The sequence below is a fragment of the Callithrix jacchus genome, chromosome 13 (genome assembly GCF_049354715.1).
Source record: "Callithrix jacchus isolate 240 chromosome 13, calJac240_pri, whole genome shotgun sequence".
Taxonomy (NCBI): Eukaryota; Metazoa; Chordata; class Mammalia; order Primates; family Cebidae; genus Callithrix; species Callithrix jacchus.
In genome coordinates, this window is record NC_133514.1 from 121743069 (window position 1) to 121761194 (window position 18126).

The following is an 18126-nucleotide window of genomic DNA, read 5'->3' on the forward strand; positions in this document are numbered from 1 at the left end:
CAAGCTGGACCCCTCATGCTGATGTGTCAGCTCAGCTCTGCCCCAGCTTAGAAGTCCAGCCTGATTTCAAACAGAGCAGGTGATGCTGACCTCTCCAGCCTCCCGTGCTCCAGGAGGCCGCAGGAGCGAGAATTCCAGAAGTGTGGCAGCCGATGACGTCTGTGGCTGGAGCTGAGCCGGCCCCACCCTCAAGCAGCAGCCTGTGGGCCCCTCATCCCTGTTCTACTGAAAGCCTCACGGCCACCCGAGGGAGGCAGCTTCTGTTACATTTCTGTTTTTGCCGTTTTCCTCACTCCCTCCAGACAGTGAGGGAAGGGTGGTCGGATGCTCGCTGCTGACGCTGTAGCCTTGGGGGAAAGGAATTTCTCTCTCACTTGCTGTGGGGTGCTGGCCTGCCAGGCCTCCCAGGAGACCTCCCCAAACATCAGAAGGGCTCCAATTAAAAGGGGGACCGGAGATGCGCTTGCCCAGAACCCCCACCAGCGAGATGCCAGGCATCCTGACCAGCGACGCTTGGGCCCTGCGTGTCCTCAGAGCCTGTTCTAAGGCAGAAGGGATTTGGGGTGGAAGATTGCTCCTGCAGAAATCAGAGTGAGGGGAATACATTAGGGAACCAGCGTTGGGATCCAGACTGGTGTGAAGGAGCCCCCTGAGGCTGGGTGAGCCCAGCTCCTGCAGGAGGGGGTGGGGCTGGGAGCCTGACACAGGATAAGGGGGTGGGAAGGGGTTTGTTTAGAAATCTAAGGGCCGTGGGCCACCAAAAACAGGGATGTGTGAGTCAGTGGGGAGGCTGGGCGCCAGGAAGCCTGGGATCCGGGACGTGCGTGGGGCGACGGGAGCCCTCTGAGCTTGGCGACGCCAGCCGCGCGCCTGGGAGGGACCCGCCTGTCTGCAGAGCTGCTCCCAGCCAGCGTCTGCCGTGCGTCTGCCGCCCCACCGTGGCCCCGTGGTTCCAGTGGCGTGGTGAAGCCTGGCTCTGCAGCTGCCTAGGAGCATGAGTCACGCACCCCACAGAACACGAAGGGCAGCCCCGGCGAAAGCCAACTGATGTGTGTTTTGGCTCGTGCGTCTGTGGGAGCATCCTCTGCCATGAGCCTGATTGGGCAGCAGACCCCGCCGCACCACACCCGGGAGCAGCACGGCCTGCCACACCTGCGGCCGTGGGTGCCCCGAGGCCCCCTTCATGCTTCCCCTTGCTGCCGGGTGGTCCTGACCCCATTGCCACCACCCAAGACCCCCATTAAGTAACTGAGCCCTGTCCCTATTTTCACTTCTGTGTGTGGAAGAGTGCCGAGCCCCACCCATAGGACGGTGTGAGGGCAAAGTCAGATCATGAGCAGAAGCACTTGGGCCTGTCCCGGGCACACTGCCGGGGCCAGCCACAGGGTCAGCCGCCACGGAGCTGCGGTTTCAGCCTGGAGGTCTGTGGCATGCGTGGTTGGAATACTCACCCTACTCACGTGGCTGTGACTCCGGAAGAGCGTGCGTTCCTGGAAACCGTGGAACACGCTTCAGCAGCAATGCCAGTGAGGAGGGGGAGAGCGCGCACGGCTTCCCGCAGGCAGGGCAGATGCAGCTGGAAAACCCCTCGCCGTCTCCCACATCAGGTGGGGCCTGGTTGGCGCAGATTCACCGCCCCCCGCCCCCTTGGGCTGAGGACAGTCTGGTCCACACCCCATCGCCGCTTTCCTTCTTTCACTGTTTACGAAAAGCCGTGCCCTGGAGCCGTCATTCCTGGTTGTTTATGTCGATGGCAATGCTTGGTCTGCATTGTCGTGCAGAGAACAGAAGCCAGTCTGATCTTTGTTTTCCGGGGGTTTAGACTTTGAACAAAACCTCTTTTGTCCAGCGCTGCCGTTCGTACCTGGTAGAGTAACTCAAGCTAAACACTTGAGGTTTCTAAAGATGCAGGCCTGGGTCCTGGGGTAATTCCCTGCTGTGCACAGCACCTGCAGCCTGCGGCCAGCTCGGTGTTAGATCCCGGCCCTGGTGCCACCTGGGGACCAGCTGTAACTAGAGAGAGGAAGGGGGTCTCAGTCTTTGGGGCTTCCACAGCAGAGTGACCAGTTGGGCGCCTTGTAAAGAGCACATGTCCACTTCTCAGCTCTGGAGGCTGGAAGTCTGAGGTGGGGCTGGGATGCTTGGGTTCTGGTGAGGACCCTTCCAGGTTGAGACAACCAGATTCCCACCGTGTCCTCACGTGGCACAGCAGATTTGTGTCTTCCTCCTCGTGGGATACCAGACATGGGATCAGGGCCACACTCTGATGAACTCTTTTAACCCCAGCTGCCTCCTGCAAGCCCCATCTTCAAGTAGAGCCAATTGGATGGGGGTTGGGACCTTAGCATGAGGTTGGATGGACATGATTCCATGTGCAGCAGTGACCTCACTTGTCTAAAGCTGAAGGGCTGGGCCTGCCCCTTTCCTGCCCCCAGGGCCCCCTGCCCACTCCCAGACCCCCCACCTGCTCACCCCCTAGACCCCCTACCTGCCCACTCCCAGATCCCCCACCGGCTCACCCCCTAGGCCCCCTACCTGCCCACTCCCAGACCCCCCACCTGCTCACCCCCTAGGCCCCTACCTGCCCACTCCCAGACCCCCCACCTGCTCACCCCCTAGGCCCCCTACCTGCCCACTCCCAGGCCCCCCTTGTTGTCCCCAGGGCCCCCTACCTACTCCCAGGCCCCCTTTCTACCCCCCCAGTTGCTTCCTGGGCCTACCCCCAGGTCCCCTGCCCACCCCCAGGTCCCCTGCCCACCCCCAGGCCCCCTTCTCACCCCCAGGTGCTCCCTGTGCTGCAGACAGAGCCCCCAAGAGCTGGGAGCTGCGGGCACCAACCTCACAGGAAGCCGGCAGCTGCGTGGGATCTCGCCTGCTGCCGTGTCACTCAGGCCTGTTTTCATTCTCGGGTCTTGTCACCTCTGTCTTATAGCTGGGGAGACAGGCTCATGGCATTTAGGGGTCTGAGCATCACGTGGCCAGCGGTATGTTGATGGGAATTCACGTGTGCGGCCTCCTCAGAAGCTGGTGTGTCCTTTATCCACGAAGACCTGCCACCCATCCCGGCTGCGAGTCGCTGTCCTCAGATCTTCCAAGAACGAGCTCAGCGAGGCTGCGGGTCCAGGGAAGGGCGTTTACCTGATGGTGTGCCCAAAGGTGCCTGCAGTGTGTGTGGCTTCGGGTGGTGCAGTTCACCCATCCGTTCCCGCCTTTATTCTCCACCCATCAGGCCTGCGTGCCAGGCCCTGGGACAGGTGTCAGTCAAAGCTCACGCACAGGCCCCCCCAGGAGAGCGTGGACATCCCGGACAGGTGTCCGTCAAAGCTCATGCGCAGCCCCCCCAGGAGAGCGTGGACATCCGGGACAGGTGTCCGTCAAAGCTCACGCACAGGCCCCCCCAGGAGAGTGTGGACATCCGGGACAGGTGTCCGTCAAAGCTCATGCGCAGCCCCCCCAGGAGAGTGTGGACATCCGGGACAGGTGTCCGTCAAAGCTCATGCGCAGCCCCCCCAGGAGAGCGTGGACATCCGGGACAGGTGTCCGTCAAAGCTCACGCACAGGCCCCCCCCAGGAGAGCGTGGACATCCGGGACAGGTGTCCGTCAAAGCTCACGCACAGGCTCCCCCCAGGAGAGCGTGGACATCTGGGACAGGTGTCCGTCAAAGCTCATGCACAGCCCCCCCAGGAGAGCGTGGACATCCGGGACAGGTGTCCGTCAAAGCTCCCGCGCAGCCCCCCCAGGAGAGCGTGGACATCCGGGACAGGTGTCCGTCAAAGCTCATGCACAGGCCCCCCTGGGCCAAGGGACCCTGACTGGCTCTGAGACTCACAAGATGCTGTCATGGGTGGGGCACATGTGGTGCCCCTAGGTTTGAAGTCGCTGCCCCCAGCTCCCTGCAAATAGCTCTGGGAAGGAGGGGAGCAGCGGGCGGTGTGGGACCATCTTCGTCATGGGCACATGAGTTTATTCCTGAGAGGTACGTGTTGCCGCAGCCTCTGTGGCTGGAGCCTGGGGCCTCGGGAAGAGAGGGAGTGCCTGCTGTGGGTGGGGCGACGGGAGCTACCTAGACTTGGCGGGGTCCCCGTGAAGCGTCCACTCAGTCTCTGCTTGCCCCTAGGGGTGGCAGACACATCAGCACTAGGCCTGCTCCACTCCACAGGGCAAGCAGCCCGTGTGTCTTGACGCCCCGCCGGCCGCCAGCATCCCAGGGGTGGTGACTCACGTGTCCCGGCACCGTGTGCCCCTCACCACCACCATCCTGGGCAGGGACTTCCCTGGGAGGAGGAATCCGAGTGGCTGGAGAGGTGCAGGAGTGAGTGCCGGTGCCACTGCGGTTTTCAGTGGGCCGTGTCTGCGCGGGGTTCTCCGGCGTGCTCTGGCCAGCAGCAGCAGACGCCACCCGGCCTCTCGGCCCGCCTGCTCTCTGGAATCACCAGCCTTGGGCCATGGGGCGGCTAATTTATGACCACGGTCATTTACGGGACAGCTGTGCTGGGGCTGTGCCTCCAGTGCCAGGCAGAGCCGTTGGGTGAGCATTTTTAAAGAGCTCAGGGGACGCTGGCCCCCATGCCTGGCCACGTTTCTGGGCCCTGGCTGAAAATCCCGTGCATGGAGAGAGGATCCCACAGGGCATTAATTTTACCTTCCAGCCATGTGCTTTTGCTTCAGATCATAAACTGGAAATTACCAGCCTCATTTAGAGCGGTGGCTGGGCTCTTCAGGACACAGCCTCTTCCGAGCGGGACAGACGTGGGTGCCCACCAGTGTCGCACTCCCACGTCTGGGCCTATTTCTGGTGACCCCAACGCCTCTGGAAGGCACAGGCCTGAGTTCAGGGAGAACGCTGGCCACGCTCCACCCCGGGCTCCCCACTGTCCAGCTTTGTCGTGGGCTCCTCAAGCTTGAAGCTGGAACCCGAGGAGGGGCGGTTCCCGAGGCCCAGCTGCCTGCACAGAGCTGATGCGAGGGCACGGCCTTAAGCCGACACACATGTCCCCTGGATGAAAATGTCCCCAGCCCTGGGGTCTCCAGACTGCGGTCAGAGCCCTCCCCCCATGCACCGACTCCCCGACCCCTTAAAAAGGTGTTGCCACCCATGGCAACGTTCTAATGAGAAGCGAGGGGGATGGGGTTAGCCCGTCAACGTGAGGGCACCCTCCCCTCAGCAGCCCCCACTTGTGCAGGCAGTCCTGGGCTCCATCTGTGAACCCTCTGCTGAAGACATGGCCCCAGGAGGCCATACTCAGGTGGCTGGAAGCAGAGACCTCTCCGCAGGAACCGACCCGGCACTCCAGGGCCTGTGCCAGGCACTGACGCGCTCTGTAGCTTCTCCCAAAGTTGACATGGGAGTGGCAGCGGCTTCAGATGGGACCCGCTAGGCCTCACCGCTGGGACAGCTGAATTGTGATGTCCCCCCAAATATGGCCATTGCTTCCGGGTGTGTGATTCCAATGTAACCCCGGTGTTGCTTGCAGAGTGGACAAGGCTGGGGGAGCACCCATCCCACCCCACCCTGGGCGCCACTGTAGATGCAGCCCCAATCTCGGCCTTCGTGCCTGACAGCTCGGGCCACGCTCGCCGCGGCAGCTGTGACCGGACCTGCCCCAGGACAAAGGGTAGTGACGCCGGGTTTGTGAGCCCCGGGTAAGGCTGGCACGGCCCTCAGCAGAGCCTGGCTGGATGGATGGGCCCCAGTTAGTGAGCTGCAGGCTGCGTCCTGGGAAGGCCTTGGAATCACAGTGGCCGTGTGATTTTCCTTTTGCCTCCTAGATGTCAGTACCCCTCTGAAACCTCGGCCTCTGTACTCAGTGCGCAGGGCGGACGCTTTATTTTATTATTTCTTTTACTATACTTTAAGTTCTGGGGTACATGTGCAGATCGTGCAGGATTGTTATGTAGCTGTACACATGCCATGGTGGTTTGCTGCATCCAACCCTTGTCATCTATATTAGGTGTTCCCACCAATCCCCCAACCCCCTATTCCTCCCCTAGCACCCCCATTCCCCAACAGGCCCCAGTGTGTGACGTTCCCCTCTCTGTGTCATGTGTTCTCATTTTTAATACCCACTTATGAGTGAGAACATGCGGTGTTTGGTTTTCTGTTCTTGTGTCAGTTTGCTGAGAATGATGGTTTTCAGCTTCATCCATGTTTCTACAACGGATGTGAACTTATCCTTTTTTATGGCTGCATAGTATTCCATCATGGATTCGTGCCACATTTTACCTTGACCTACTCAGCATGCAGCAGGCGCTTTAAACGTCAGCCTCCCTACACAGCGTGCAGAGTGGATGAAATAAAGATTTGAATTAGTGAATGAAAGGAGGGAATTGAAAAGTCAGAGCACAAAAGCAACAAAGTGCAGCAACTCTGTGGAATCCCAGGGTTGAACGTGTTGGCTGACCTCCTCGGACCGGAGGCTGGTGAGGTGCTACAGCTGGGAACAGCCCATATGGGTTACTCCCTGTGATGGCCCCAGTGTGGCAGTGTGGCGGGGAGGAGGCTTGGCCAGCGTGGACAGCTCTTCCCAGCTCTCGCAGCCACCTGGACCTGTGGCGGGCGCCGCAGGGAGCACAGGGGCTCTCGCACCATGCGCTGCGGGAAAACGTGTCTTCGTCATTCACAGCTGCTGGTGGAGCCTCGGCACCCCGGCTTGGTGGGGAACAGCTGCGTGGACTCGCAGGATCAAGCCCAGGGCTAAAGATTTTCTCTTGAGTTGCGGAAATGCTTTTACTGACGGCGGGAGCCCACGTGGGCCCTCGGCGGCAGTGAGTGTTTGCGCAGGGAGCTTGTGTGCAGGTTTTGGGGGCCACGTGAAGGCTCCAGGTGGTGATGGAAGGGAGTTTCCCTCCCTGTGGCCGACCCCACTGCCCAAACCCACCGGTGTGCAGCTCACGGGGAGGAGAAAACGGAACGAGGATGCCTGGTGGTAGCTCACTGTCCGTACTGCGTTCGCTCAGAGCGGCGCTCACATCTGTTGGGAATTTACGTGCGCCGGGGTGAGGGCCTCAGCAGCGGAGCTGTCTGTGTCTCTTCTAAGTAGCATGAGAGGCCTGAGACCAACAGGAAAACAGCAGCCGCAGGAATGCTGGCTGGGATCCGCCTTGCCGCTCCACTGACTGCATGCCCTGCCCACTGCCTTCCCGACACCCCGCAGAAGCCGGTGCAGAGGCCGGGGTGGGTGCAAGGCACAGGCGCGAGGCGGGAGCCAGCGTCGGCTCTGGGCCAGGCCTGGCGGAGCAGCCTTGGAGACCCAGCGCCTGGCCTGCAGGCTCCTCCCTGCGGCCCCCACTTTCTCAGGAGGGCTGGGTGGGAGAAGTCTCCAGAAACTCAGGGGCCCCATGTTCCGTCCTAAGCTGTTGGGTCACCGCCTCCACACAGCCCACCCCTTTAAGAGAGATTGGGGGGACCGTGGACGTGTTGCATCCTCGGCGAGGGCATCTTTCTGTCTCAGTGACGGACACTTCTCGCCTCCAATGGTCATTCCCCTTTGCGGTTGGAGTTTTAGGGACTCCTGAAAGCTGTCTTTGTTGTGTGTTCGTTCGAGTTTACCAAACTGAGTGCCGGGAGCAGAAATGCAGTCGTGCATCCAAGTTAAAAATGTTCACTTTGATTCCTACAAATCCACAGGCCCCTGGGCCCGGGGCTTCCACTGCTGTTTGCAAGTGGACTTTTATAGTGCGTTAGAGCCAGCAGAGAGGCCAAGGAAAACAGTCCTCGCCAGTATTAGAACCAGCTGCGACTCTCTGGGCCGATGACTCATGCCTTTTTTTAATGGGGTGGGAGAACCCGGCAGCAGACAGAGGGACCTAGTCAAGGCTGCTGGCTCTGCGGAGAGTGTCCCACCACCAGCCTGTCTGATCTTACCCATCTGCAACTCATGTTGATCTAACTTTTCTCCCCCTTCTCACAGTTCCAATTATAAAAACAGAACCCACTGATGATTTCGAGCCTGCTCCAGCCTGTGGACCGGTGAGCCAAGGGTTAAGTCCGCTCCCAAGATCATACTACAGCCAGCAGCTGGCCATGCCACCCGACCCCGGCTCCTGCCTCGTGGCCGGTGTCCCGGCCTGTCCGCAGAGAGGCTCCCTGATGCCAGCAGCCCCCGGCACGAGCCCCAAGCTCCACGACCTTTCTCCCGCTGCCTACTCCAAGGCCATCGCCAGCTCGGGCCATTGTCACCTGGGGCTCCTGGCGCCGGCCGGAGAGGCCCCCACCGTCACCCCCGCCATCCAGGACGTGCCCAGGCCAGCGGCCATGCACCCCGGCTCTCCCGGACAGCCGCCCCCGGCCCTGCTTCCACAGCAGGTGAGTGCGCCTCCGAGCGGTAGCCACCCCCCTGGGCTCGAACACTCACTCTGCCCCAGCAGCCCCTCTCCTCCACTCCCGCCCGCTGCCCAAGAGCCGACCTGCCTGCAGCCCTGCAGTCCAGCGTGCCCGCCTGCCACGGGCCGCCTACAGCACCCGCCGCCCACGGTCCGCAGGGACGAGTCTCCGACCGCCCGGCCCCGGCTGCTGCCAGAGGCCTGTGAGGACGGTAGTCCTAATTTGGCCCCTATTCCTGTAACGGTCAAGCGAGAGCCGGAAGAATTGGACCAGTTGTACCTGGACGACGGTGAGTGCCCGCGGCCACTCCGATGTGTGCCCAGCCCAATGCCGCGTCATGAGCTCAAGGAGGAGACGTGTGCATGTGGCACATGGACGTCCATCCCGGCACCGGGCGGGGCATGGATGTGTCCTCCTGACACACAGTGCCCATGTGCTGCCACGGTGCCAGGGTGCCCCCATGAGATCCTGCGCTGGTGAGGGCAGCATGGGGCTCTGCCAGGTACCTTGGCTGCAGACCCCTGCGAAGCCTGTCCCAGGGTCTGAGGCTCATGCTGTGTGCTCACGTTTGCAACTGCAGCTGACTGCGGAGCAGTTCAGCTCGGGCTCAAAGCCCTGGCTAGAGGAGGTGCCAGCAGTAGGGGCATCGCAGGTGCCGCTGAGTCCCGTGGATGGCTTGTAGACTACAGATTAGCCGAGGTGCTATGCGCGTTGCTCTGTGTGGCTCTGTGAACACGTCTAACGTCCGAGGCCGCCTGGCAGGACCTTGGAGGATGGCCGTGACGTCCCCTGGCAGGGGCCCGGGACGGTGCCTTCAGGCCTTGGGCACGGGGCCTCCCCTGTCCAGGCTCCCACAGCACAGAGGTGCACTGAACACCGCGTACCTGGGGCCGCGTGGGAAGGAAGTGGCCTCACGTCTGTGGCCAGGTGGGTGGCCCGGGAACCGCAGCAAGCACTCGGTCCTTTCTGTGAGCAGTGCAGACCGAACACCACTGCGTCCTTGGCGAGCGTTTCTGTTTGACGGCCCAGCCCAACTTGCATGCAGTCGTGCTGTGGTCAGGGGGGCGCCTGCAGCCCTAGTGACCACACGTTAGAGGGCAACTCGGCCTGTGTCTTCCAGCCCTGCCTGCGTGGTTAGTGTGGGGATTGGGCTTCGTTCCCATCGGGGGCACATTGAGTCCTCCCGAGTGTAAGACGTTTCCCAGGCCAGGGTTCCAGCAGACACACCAGGGCCTTGCTCACTTCCTGCCCTGAAGCCTGAGGACCAGGTGAGCCTCGGCCTTCCAGGGAGGGGGTGGCATCAGCCTCTCCTGACCTGAGGGCAGGACTCCGGGGCATCCGGAGCTGGGTTTCCCATCTGCTGGGCAGGGAGTGAGGCCTTGCCAAACGCCTTCCTGTTGCTTTCTGACTGAAGGCTGCAAGCTTTTTATGGAGGATGCATGCAAATACTTCAGCCCCCAAAATTTTCAACTCTTGAGCCTGGAGCCCTGGTGTGTGTGTGAATTTGAGGTAGTGTATTCCATGGGGCCTGGACTGTGTCTGTGTGTGAGTTTGCGGGAGTGTGTCCCATGGAGCCTGCAGCCCCTGCCGTCTGTTTTTGGCCTTGTAGGAGTGCACCTGTCAGCTCAGGAGGCTGCTGCCTCCCCGGGGGGCTATCCCTCGAAACCACACTGGAGGCCCACTGCTGCCCCGGCCAGTCTCTGGAGGTTTGTGATGACCGTGGGGCAGGGCCAGGACCACGACTGTGTCCTGTGCAGATGTGTCCTGAAGCTCTTTCTGTCTGATCTGCCCGCTCTCCTCCTCGTCCACCCACAAGGCCGCTGGAGCTCCGCATGGGGCCACGTCCCTCCACTGCTCCCGGCTGAGCACAGACAGACTCCGCCTTCCTCCCCAGCCTCTGCATGAGGTGGACGCTGTGTGGGTGGACGCAGGCTGAGCGGGCCATGCCTACCGTCCCTCACCCCTGCCCTGTCTCACGTGGTCTCTTCCCGCCCGCCACGTCTTGTCCCAGCTGTGACCCGCCAGTCCTGGGCTCCCACGTATGGGCAGCGCCCTGCAGGCCCAGGTGGGAAGTAGGTCTCGCTGGTGTTTCTGCTGCCCGGGGGTCCACGTGTGGCTTTATGGCAAGGGTGGAGCTCGGGGCAGGCGAGACTGAGGGGGTTGCTGGGGATGAGGGCATATTCTGTGTCAACACAGCGGGCGGGGCTGGCATCCCACCACACCCATTTCTGCCAAAGCCTCACCAAGTGGCCCGGGCCCCTCAGGCCTTGGTCCTAGAGGTCAAAGCTAAGTAAGCCAGGCCAGCCTTGGGGGCCACGGGGGTTGGGCTGTCTGAGCGCACAGACTGCTGCATGAGTGGGTGGCTCTGCTCTGGCTGGCCCAACTGTGCATGGACATGGAGGGAGCGGGACCTGGCGGGAGGGGAGTGGGGTGCACAGATGACCCCGGACACATGGAAGACTGAGGCCGGGGTGCATCTGCTGTGGGTCTGGGCCTGGCCTGCAGGTCCTCTGAAGGTGCCTGAGGACACGTCCCCATTGGCGCCTCTCCTGGATCCCATGACCTGCCCGCTGTAAAGCGCTTGTTCACCCCTTTTAAGAAAGTTTATCTCCCTGCGTCCTGGTGGTCCTGCCCTTGGGATGCTGAGGACAGCTTCTCCCCTGGGGTGGGCTCACATCCCGGCAGGCCTCTCTCCCCATTCCTCATGCTCTGGGGCCGTGGTGATCTTCCCAGAACTCGGATCTCATGGGTCACATTCCTGTTCGGAAGCCCCAGGGGCCTCCCACTGCCCTGGTCCATACACGTCTTAGCAGGCCCAAGGCTGGCCCTGGAGCCTCGAGCACAGACCCTGAGTGCCAGCCCTGCACACTCTTCTGGGCACAGTTCACGGGTGCTGTGTTCGTTCTGTTTCCATAATAGGGGGCCAGCCACACGCAGGCATTTTGGTTTAGCTTATGGCACTAGGCAGTGCTGTTTTGGGCGTCAGGTTGGGTGGAGGCTGAGACACCTGTGCACATACCTCCCTGTGCCATGGTGGACGTCATCCGTTTCATCTCCACCTGCAAGGTCCCTCAATGCTCAGCCAGGACCACAGGAGCTCAGGCTTTGGGCAGCTGAAAGCAGTGTCAGCCGTGGCCTGATCTCCTGCCCCCCTGGACAGACAGCCCCTCTCCATCCTTCAGAGGCAGGCAGGTGGGGCGGGTCGCAGAGGAAGTTCTGCTCATAGTGGGTTTGAAGGGGAGGGGAGAGTCCTAGGGGCTGAGGGAGTGTAGGTGGGTGGACCCTGGTGCAGGCTCAGCTCTGGGTCAGGGTGGGGGTACCCTGGTGCAGGCTCAGCTCTGGGTCAGGCTGGGGTGGTCCCTGGTGCAGGCCCAGCTCTGGGTCAGGGTGGGGGGACCCTGGTGCAGGCTCAGCGCTGGGTCAGGGTGGGGGGACCCTGGTTCAGGTTCAGCTCTGGATCAGGGTGGGGTGGTCCCTGGTATAGGCTCAGCTCTGGGTCAGGGTGGGGAGACCCTAGTACAGGCCCAGCTCTGGGTCAGGGTGGGGGGACCCTGGTTCAGGTTCAGCTCTGGATCAGGGTGGGGTAGTCTCTGGTACAGGCTCAGCTCTGGGTTAGGGTGGGGGGGGTCCCTGGTACAGGCTCAGCTCTGGGTCAGGGTGGGGGGTCCCTGGTATAGGCTCAGCTCTGGGTGAGGGTGGGGGGTCCCTAGTGCAGGGGGGTCCCCGTGAGGCGCCCGTGGTGGGATGTGGCATCGCAGGTGACGGAAGCCCCACCGGGTCCTGGTTCCCAGCTTCCCTGGCTTCTCTCTGTGATCCACTGGCCCCGCCACTGCCTCCAGGGCCAGCAAGCTGGCATGAGGCGCGGAGTTAGTCTCCAGTGCCCTGCAAACCAAACAGCGGTGGCTTGTAGAGCTGCGTGCAGGGAGGAGGCGGAGGGTCTGGGCTGGTGGTGCCTGGATGTCCTCACGGGGCTGGAGACCCAGCCCTGACCCCCAAACACCCAGCCGTTTTGAGGGGCTTCCCTCTGCCAGACCAGACCCAGAGCGATGGGTCGGTGAGTTGAGTCCCCTCAGGGCTTTGCTGCTTGCTTCACGTGTGCCGCTGCGCAGAGGCAGCCGGCGCGATCCGGGGCTCCTCCCACGCATGGTGACGCTGACACCGGCGGCCTGTGAGGATGGAGAAAGAACTTGTTTTGTGCGTACGGGTTTTTCACTTGTTTTGTTTGGGTTTTGATTTTGTTTTCCAGGGATGTAGAGTTAAAAGGCATACTAGAATATTGTCCAGTTGCAGAGAGTGTTGGTGGGGGTGGCGCACAGTGTCCACATTTGCATTCCAGAGGGGGCTGGGGAGGACGTTTTACACCAGAGGCTCCTCCCTGGAAGCCTCCGCTTGGCCACAGGAATCTGAAGGTCACGCACGACCCACATCCTGTGTGTCTTAAGGAATCCAAGCCTCAAAATGACAAATGAAGCGCAATGTGGTGGCTCACTCCTGTGATCGCAGCACTTTGGGAGGACAAGAGGGCAGATCACCTGAGGTCAGGAGTCCGAGACCAGCCTGGCCAACATGGTGGAACCCTGTCTCTATTAAAAATACAAAAATCAGTCGGGCCTGGTGGCACTTGCCTGTAATCCCAGCTACTTGGGAGGTGGGGGCAGGAGAATCACTTGAACCCGGGAGATGGAGGTTGCAGTGAGCCAAGATCGCACCACTGCACTCCAGCCTGGGAGGAACAAGGTGAGACTCCATCTCAAACAAAAAAAGAAAGAAAGAAAAATGAATTCAGCTTTTTTTTAAAAAGGCTTTCTTTGCTTTCGTGTCCTCTCTGCTCCCACGTTCAGTTTCAGAAGTGCTTGACCCATAATGAATTCTAGTAACGAGGTCGTTTGTTTCTTCCCAGGATTTAGCTTCCCTGAGCCGTCCTGAGCGTGGCCAAGCCACGGAGGGCCATTGTTTAGTCGCTTTCGGTATCTCGCGTTATTTTGAATGCAGATTTGAAAACGTCACAGGGCTCGATATGGCTCCTTTTCCAGTGTGATTTTCTTGCATTCCCTGTCGTGGAGAAGGCCCATGAGGAGACTCCCCAGGGTGGACTCTCGATGAATGGCATGTTACAGTGGTCAGCTCCGTGGCACAGGCTCCCACGTCGAGAGCATTTGCAGGGCTGTCCTCTGAAATGGAGGCATGCGGGGCTCTCTGTGGTGCCCACCTGCCTGTGCTGCTGAAATGGGGCCTCCCTGGATCCTTGTGGAGAGCAGCCATCCCTCAGCGCAGGGCTTGTCTGCTGCCCATGCCTCCCTGTGTCACCTGGACCGCCCCACAGCCTCTGCCACAATCAAGCCTTTCAGTCCCTCATAAGCACGAGGGTTTAGAAAGTCTCGATGTCATTAAAACAACAAGCAGGTAGACCAGGCAGCCGGAGCGTGTCTGCCGCAGTCTGGGCTGTGAGCTGCCCCCTCACCTGCCCCTCCTCCTGAGCCTGGGCTGCTCCAGAGAGAACAAAAAGCTCTCCTCATGGAAAGTTTTACTAACCTGGCCCGGTGCCCAGGGCTGAGGCCTCCCCGCTGCTGAGGATGATTGAAAGGGTGTGTGCAGGATCAAACACGGCGTCATTACCGTTGCAGACGTCGGCTACCGCGTGATGGATAGAGCCGTGAACTCAGCCGTGCGAATCATTCATTAGGGTCAGCACTTGGTGCCCTGGGACTGCAGCGTGAGGGTTTCGAGGCATAAAACTCACACCGCACACCACCAGAGGTGGAGCCTACTGTCGGCGGGCCGGGCCGGGCTGGGCTGCAGGAACGGATTCTCCAAGGCCACCAGAGAGGCTCTCCCTAATGCCAGGAGCCCTCCAACCCCAGGCCCAGAGCTGTTCCCCAGTGAGCAGGCCCTGTGGCTGCCCGAGTAAGGCGGCCACAGGAGGCCACATCCAGACCTGTTCACCATAACTGCCCAAGTGAGGCAGCCACGGGAGGCCACATCCAGACCCGTGCATCATAACTGCCCAAGTGAGGCAGCCACGGGAGGCCACATCCAGACCCGTGCATCGTAACTGCCCAAGTGAGGTGGCCACGGGAGGCCGCATCCAGACCTGTGCATCCTGTGACTGCCCAAGTGAGGTTGAGTGAGGGGGCCACGGGAGGCCACGTCCAGACCTGTGCGCCCTGTGACTGCCCAAGTGATGCTGAGTGAGGGGGCCACGGGAGGCCACGTCCAGCCCTGTGCACCCTGTGACTGCCCAAGTGATGCTGAGTGAGGGGGCCACGGGAGGCCACGTCCAGACCTGTGCGCCCTGTGACTGCCCAAGTGATGCTGAGTGAGGGGGCCACGGGAGGCCACGTCCAGACCTGTGCGCCCTGTGACTGCCCAAGTGAGGCTGAGTGAGGGGGCCACGGGAGGCCACGTCCAGACCTGTGTGCCAGGCAGCAGCGCATCAGGCCGATATGCAGATGTTGACTCACACATTTCTGTTTCTCTCTAGAAAACCAGCTCCCACCCAATGTCAACCAGCCACTGCCAGGGAGACCATGGCCACGGGTGGGACAGGCGAGAGCAGGCACACGCCCGCTACTAAGGGAGCTTGCAGCCCATGGCTGGAGAACCCAGGGCAGCTGCAGAGGCGAGGCTCCCCCTTCAGGACGGGCGGTGCGGGGTCAAGGGCGGCACTGAGATGCACACCAAGCAAGGCTCTCTAAAAATAGGGGCCACATCTCCCATCCTGGCTCGCAGGCTGTGAGGCTGCAGTGCCCCGGCCCTCCCTGAGGTGGTGGAGAGAGAGGAGAGGCACCCACTCCTGTGTGCCGCCCACGGGCTGCTGCTCGGGGTCTGTGAGGTTCTGGGTGCTTTTTCCGGTTGCCTGAAGACATTCAGTGTGGACCCGAGTGGTTCGAGTTCTACGCCGTTTCTCATTGAAATATCCGTCCGTGGTCCAATTCTGTGTACTTGAAAGGGAAATTTGGCGGTATCGTTTTAGCCATTGACTTTCTGCCTTTGACTCCTTACAAGTGGGTCTTAGCTTGTTCCCAGCATCAAGTGGAGACTGTCTGAAATCAGGCCCCGGAGGGAGGGACAGGGAGGCAGCAGGAGGAAAGATTTCATGGAGCTTGGTTGATGAGCCCTATTCAGATCTAATTCATGCCGGAAAAACCTCAGGGCCGGTGGCGGCAGGCAGAGCAGGCCCTGAGTTCAGCCACGAGTGCGCGTCTGGGTGGCGTGGGGCGTGTTTGCAATGTTTGTCCTTTTGTGTAGGAAAACCGTGAGCAACAGCAAGGCATTCGTGAGTGTGCCATTGTCAATGCTGGCGTTTTTCTTGTGTATATACACTCTGTTTTCCTCCCACAAATGGGTTCAAATCTGCACAGAAACGTTTAAAATGGCATTGGCTCCATTTCAAATCAAGTCGCCTTGTCTCTTCCCACTGCCGTGTGTTCTCTTCCTGATGTGTAAACGTTTCAAAGAGCTCCCTTATTTAAGCATGCTCGCTCTTCACAGACACGTTCAGCTCGGAGCCAGGGCGCTACACTGTGTGCGTGTCACCAGAGCACGCAGCCACGAGCGAGGGCTTTAAAATCATCATAGCCACATTCAGTGCCCAGCAGCTGGCAGCCCGTCAGATGGAGGGAGGAGGCCCGGGCAGCAGAGGGCTCTGCCCACATCTGCCAGACAACCGTGTTCTTGCCACCGCAGCCAGGCCCAAAACCTGGTGCTGTGACGAGCTCAGGCACGTCCAGGTGATTTTCCTGATACAGAAGTGCGTTTCTGCACGTGGATTCCTGAGGAGCGGTGAGTAACCGACGCACATGTCCCACCAAGCCCAGGTCTCGAAAGACAGGACAGTGCGACCTGCAGTGTCACCTTCTGTCACATAGTGTCACCTGTCAGTGCCGAGAGACTCGTTCCCGCTGTCAGCCTTGAAAGCGAACAGGAGACCCAAATGGCAGCATCAGGTTCATCCTGACCTGTTAGACATCTTCTCCTGTGCATGTTCAACCGCAGGAGGGTGCTGCAGGGGGGCAGAACTGCCGGTATTCACCCCCCACCCGGGGGAAACTGAGGCACAGAAAGATGCCGCTGGACTTGCTTTGAGCCAGTTGAGGCAGAATCAGGAGCGCCCCCGTGCCAGCCCTAGTGCCCACACACTCTCAAAGGTCCCGGCTCTACCGCTGAGTATTTTTTTCCCACTAGAGAAGAGATGAGCACGGATTTCTGCTGAGAACTCCTAACATCCGAGACTCAGTTGGCCTTGCAAGCCATAGAGGAGACGGTATGTGTTTTTCATCAAAGAGTTTCCATCAGCCGAGGCACATTTCGCTCAGAAGCACTGGAGAGAAGCTGGCCTTCTGAACTGCCGGAGGCGTCTTGAATCAGCTCTCGCCAAAACGCAGCAAGAACATGGCAACACTGTCAAATCAACCAAGAGGACAGAACAACTGTGGACGCGTTCACTTAAGGAGGAGCAGCCTAGGAGGATGAGCCGGACTGTGGCGTTTCCACTTGGGACCGCCCCACCCCTGCTCCAGCCCCGGGGTGCACCGCCGTGGAAAGCCAGTGACGCCACAGACCTCGGAGGAGCCGGGCTCTGTTGAAAACCCCATCCCCAGATACAGTCAGCATTTGGACGGTCATGGAGCTCCCAGGAAAAGCTCCATTCCCGGCGCAGTCACTGCTGGCTGCAGACGTGACCGTAGGAGCTGCCCCGAGGCAGTGATCGCCACTGGAGCAGATGAGCCTAGCCAGACCAGGAGACCGGGAACTTTGACAAACCAGAACATTCCCGGGGACCTGGAGGATGGCACCTATGAAAATGGACGTGTGACTGCTCAGAAAAAGAGAGGGCCCCAACCACTCCCTCCGGCTGGTCTCCAAACCCCAGCAAGCAGAAGTGAGAGCTTAAGCTGCCTGTGGCTGGGAGGCAGGTCCTGGCACACAGGTTTCGGGATTAGAGGGAGGAGACTTGCTTTGTGGCTCCGGGATTTAGGGAAACCTCCTGCTGGTAACAGCTGGCCGTTAAACTCTGCTAACCTGAGAGTGATTCCTAGGCAGCCTGGCTTCAAGACAGGAACGAGATTTAAAAAGAGAGAACAGAAAACGCGGTGTCCACATACTGCAAGGAATACAGCATCTCGATAATTAGTCCAGGAAAGTAATGAATCACATAAGCAACAACCAGGAAGAGGGAGAAGCCGGACCGGTCCTCTTGGGAGGGGCGGGCAGGGGCGGGAATCTCGGTCCAGAGTCACCAACCTGCCGTCTCCAGTTATAAACCAAAAACCACAATTCATGCGAAGAGACATGAAGACGTGTCCCATCCACAGGAAGAAAACCCTGTAGCCCCTGAGAGAGCTTGAGTATTAGACTAGCAAAGGCTTTAAATCAGCTGAACAAATATACTCAGAGAACTAAAAGAAACTGCATTTACAGGACTGCAGGGAAGTATGGCAAATACCTCTCACCAGGTGGGGAATACCAGTAATGAGAAATATTTTTTAAAAAGAGCCAGATAGAAATTAAAGGGTTGAAAAGTATAAGAACTGAAATGAAAAATGTATTAGAGAAGCTGGATAACAGATTTGGGCTGGCAGAGAAGAAAAATTAACTAAATTTAAAAATCAACAGGTTGTTTAGACTGAAGAAAGAAGAATCAGTAAAAATGAACGAAACCTCAGAACACGTGGGATGCCATAAACACAAGCAGATGCATAATGAGAGTTACAGAGAGAGCACCATTCACGGCCACCAGAAGGCCCACAGAGTTCAAATGGGATAAATGAAAAGCACTTCACACGTAGACACGTACCACACT

The 18126-nt window shown here is 59.8% G+C and overlaps 1 protein-coding gene across 6 annotated transcripts in view; it reads left to right on the forward strand.

Annotated features, from left to right (window-relative positions):
• Positions 1 to 18126, forward strand: part of NFATC1 (nuclear factor of activated T cells 1) — a 132408-nt gene that overhangs the window by 83837 nt on the left and 30445 nt on the right. For 2 of the 6 annotated variants that reach the window (XM_035271395.3, XM_035271397.3), the window contains exon 9: positions 7912 to 8613. The exons of 2 other annotated variants lie outside the window; for them this stretch is intronic. In XM_035271395.3, the coding sequence (XP_035127286.3) occupies positions 7912 to 8613 (702 nt within the window). The remainder of the gene's footprint in view (positions 1 to 7911; positions 8614 to 18126) is intronic. 2 more of the 6 variants (XM_017963563.5, XM_035271398.3) reach the window with 1 other exon arrangement.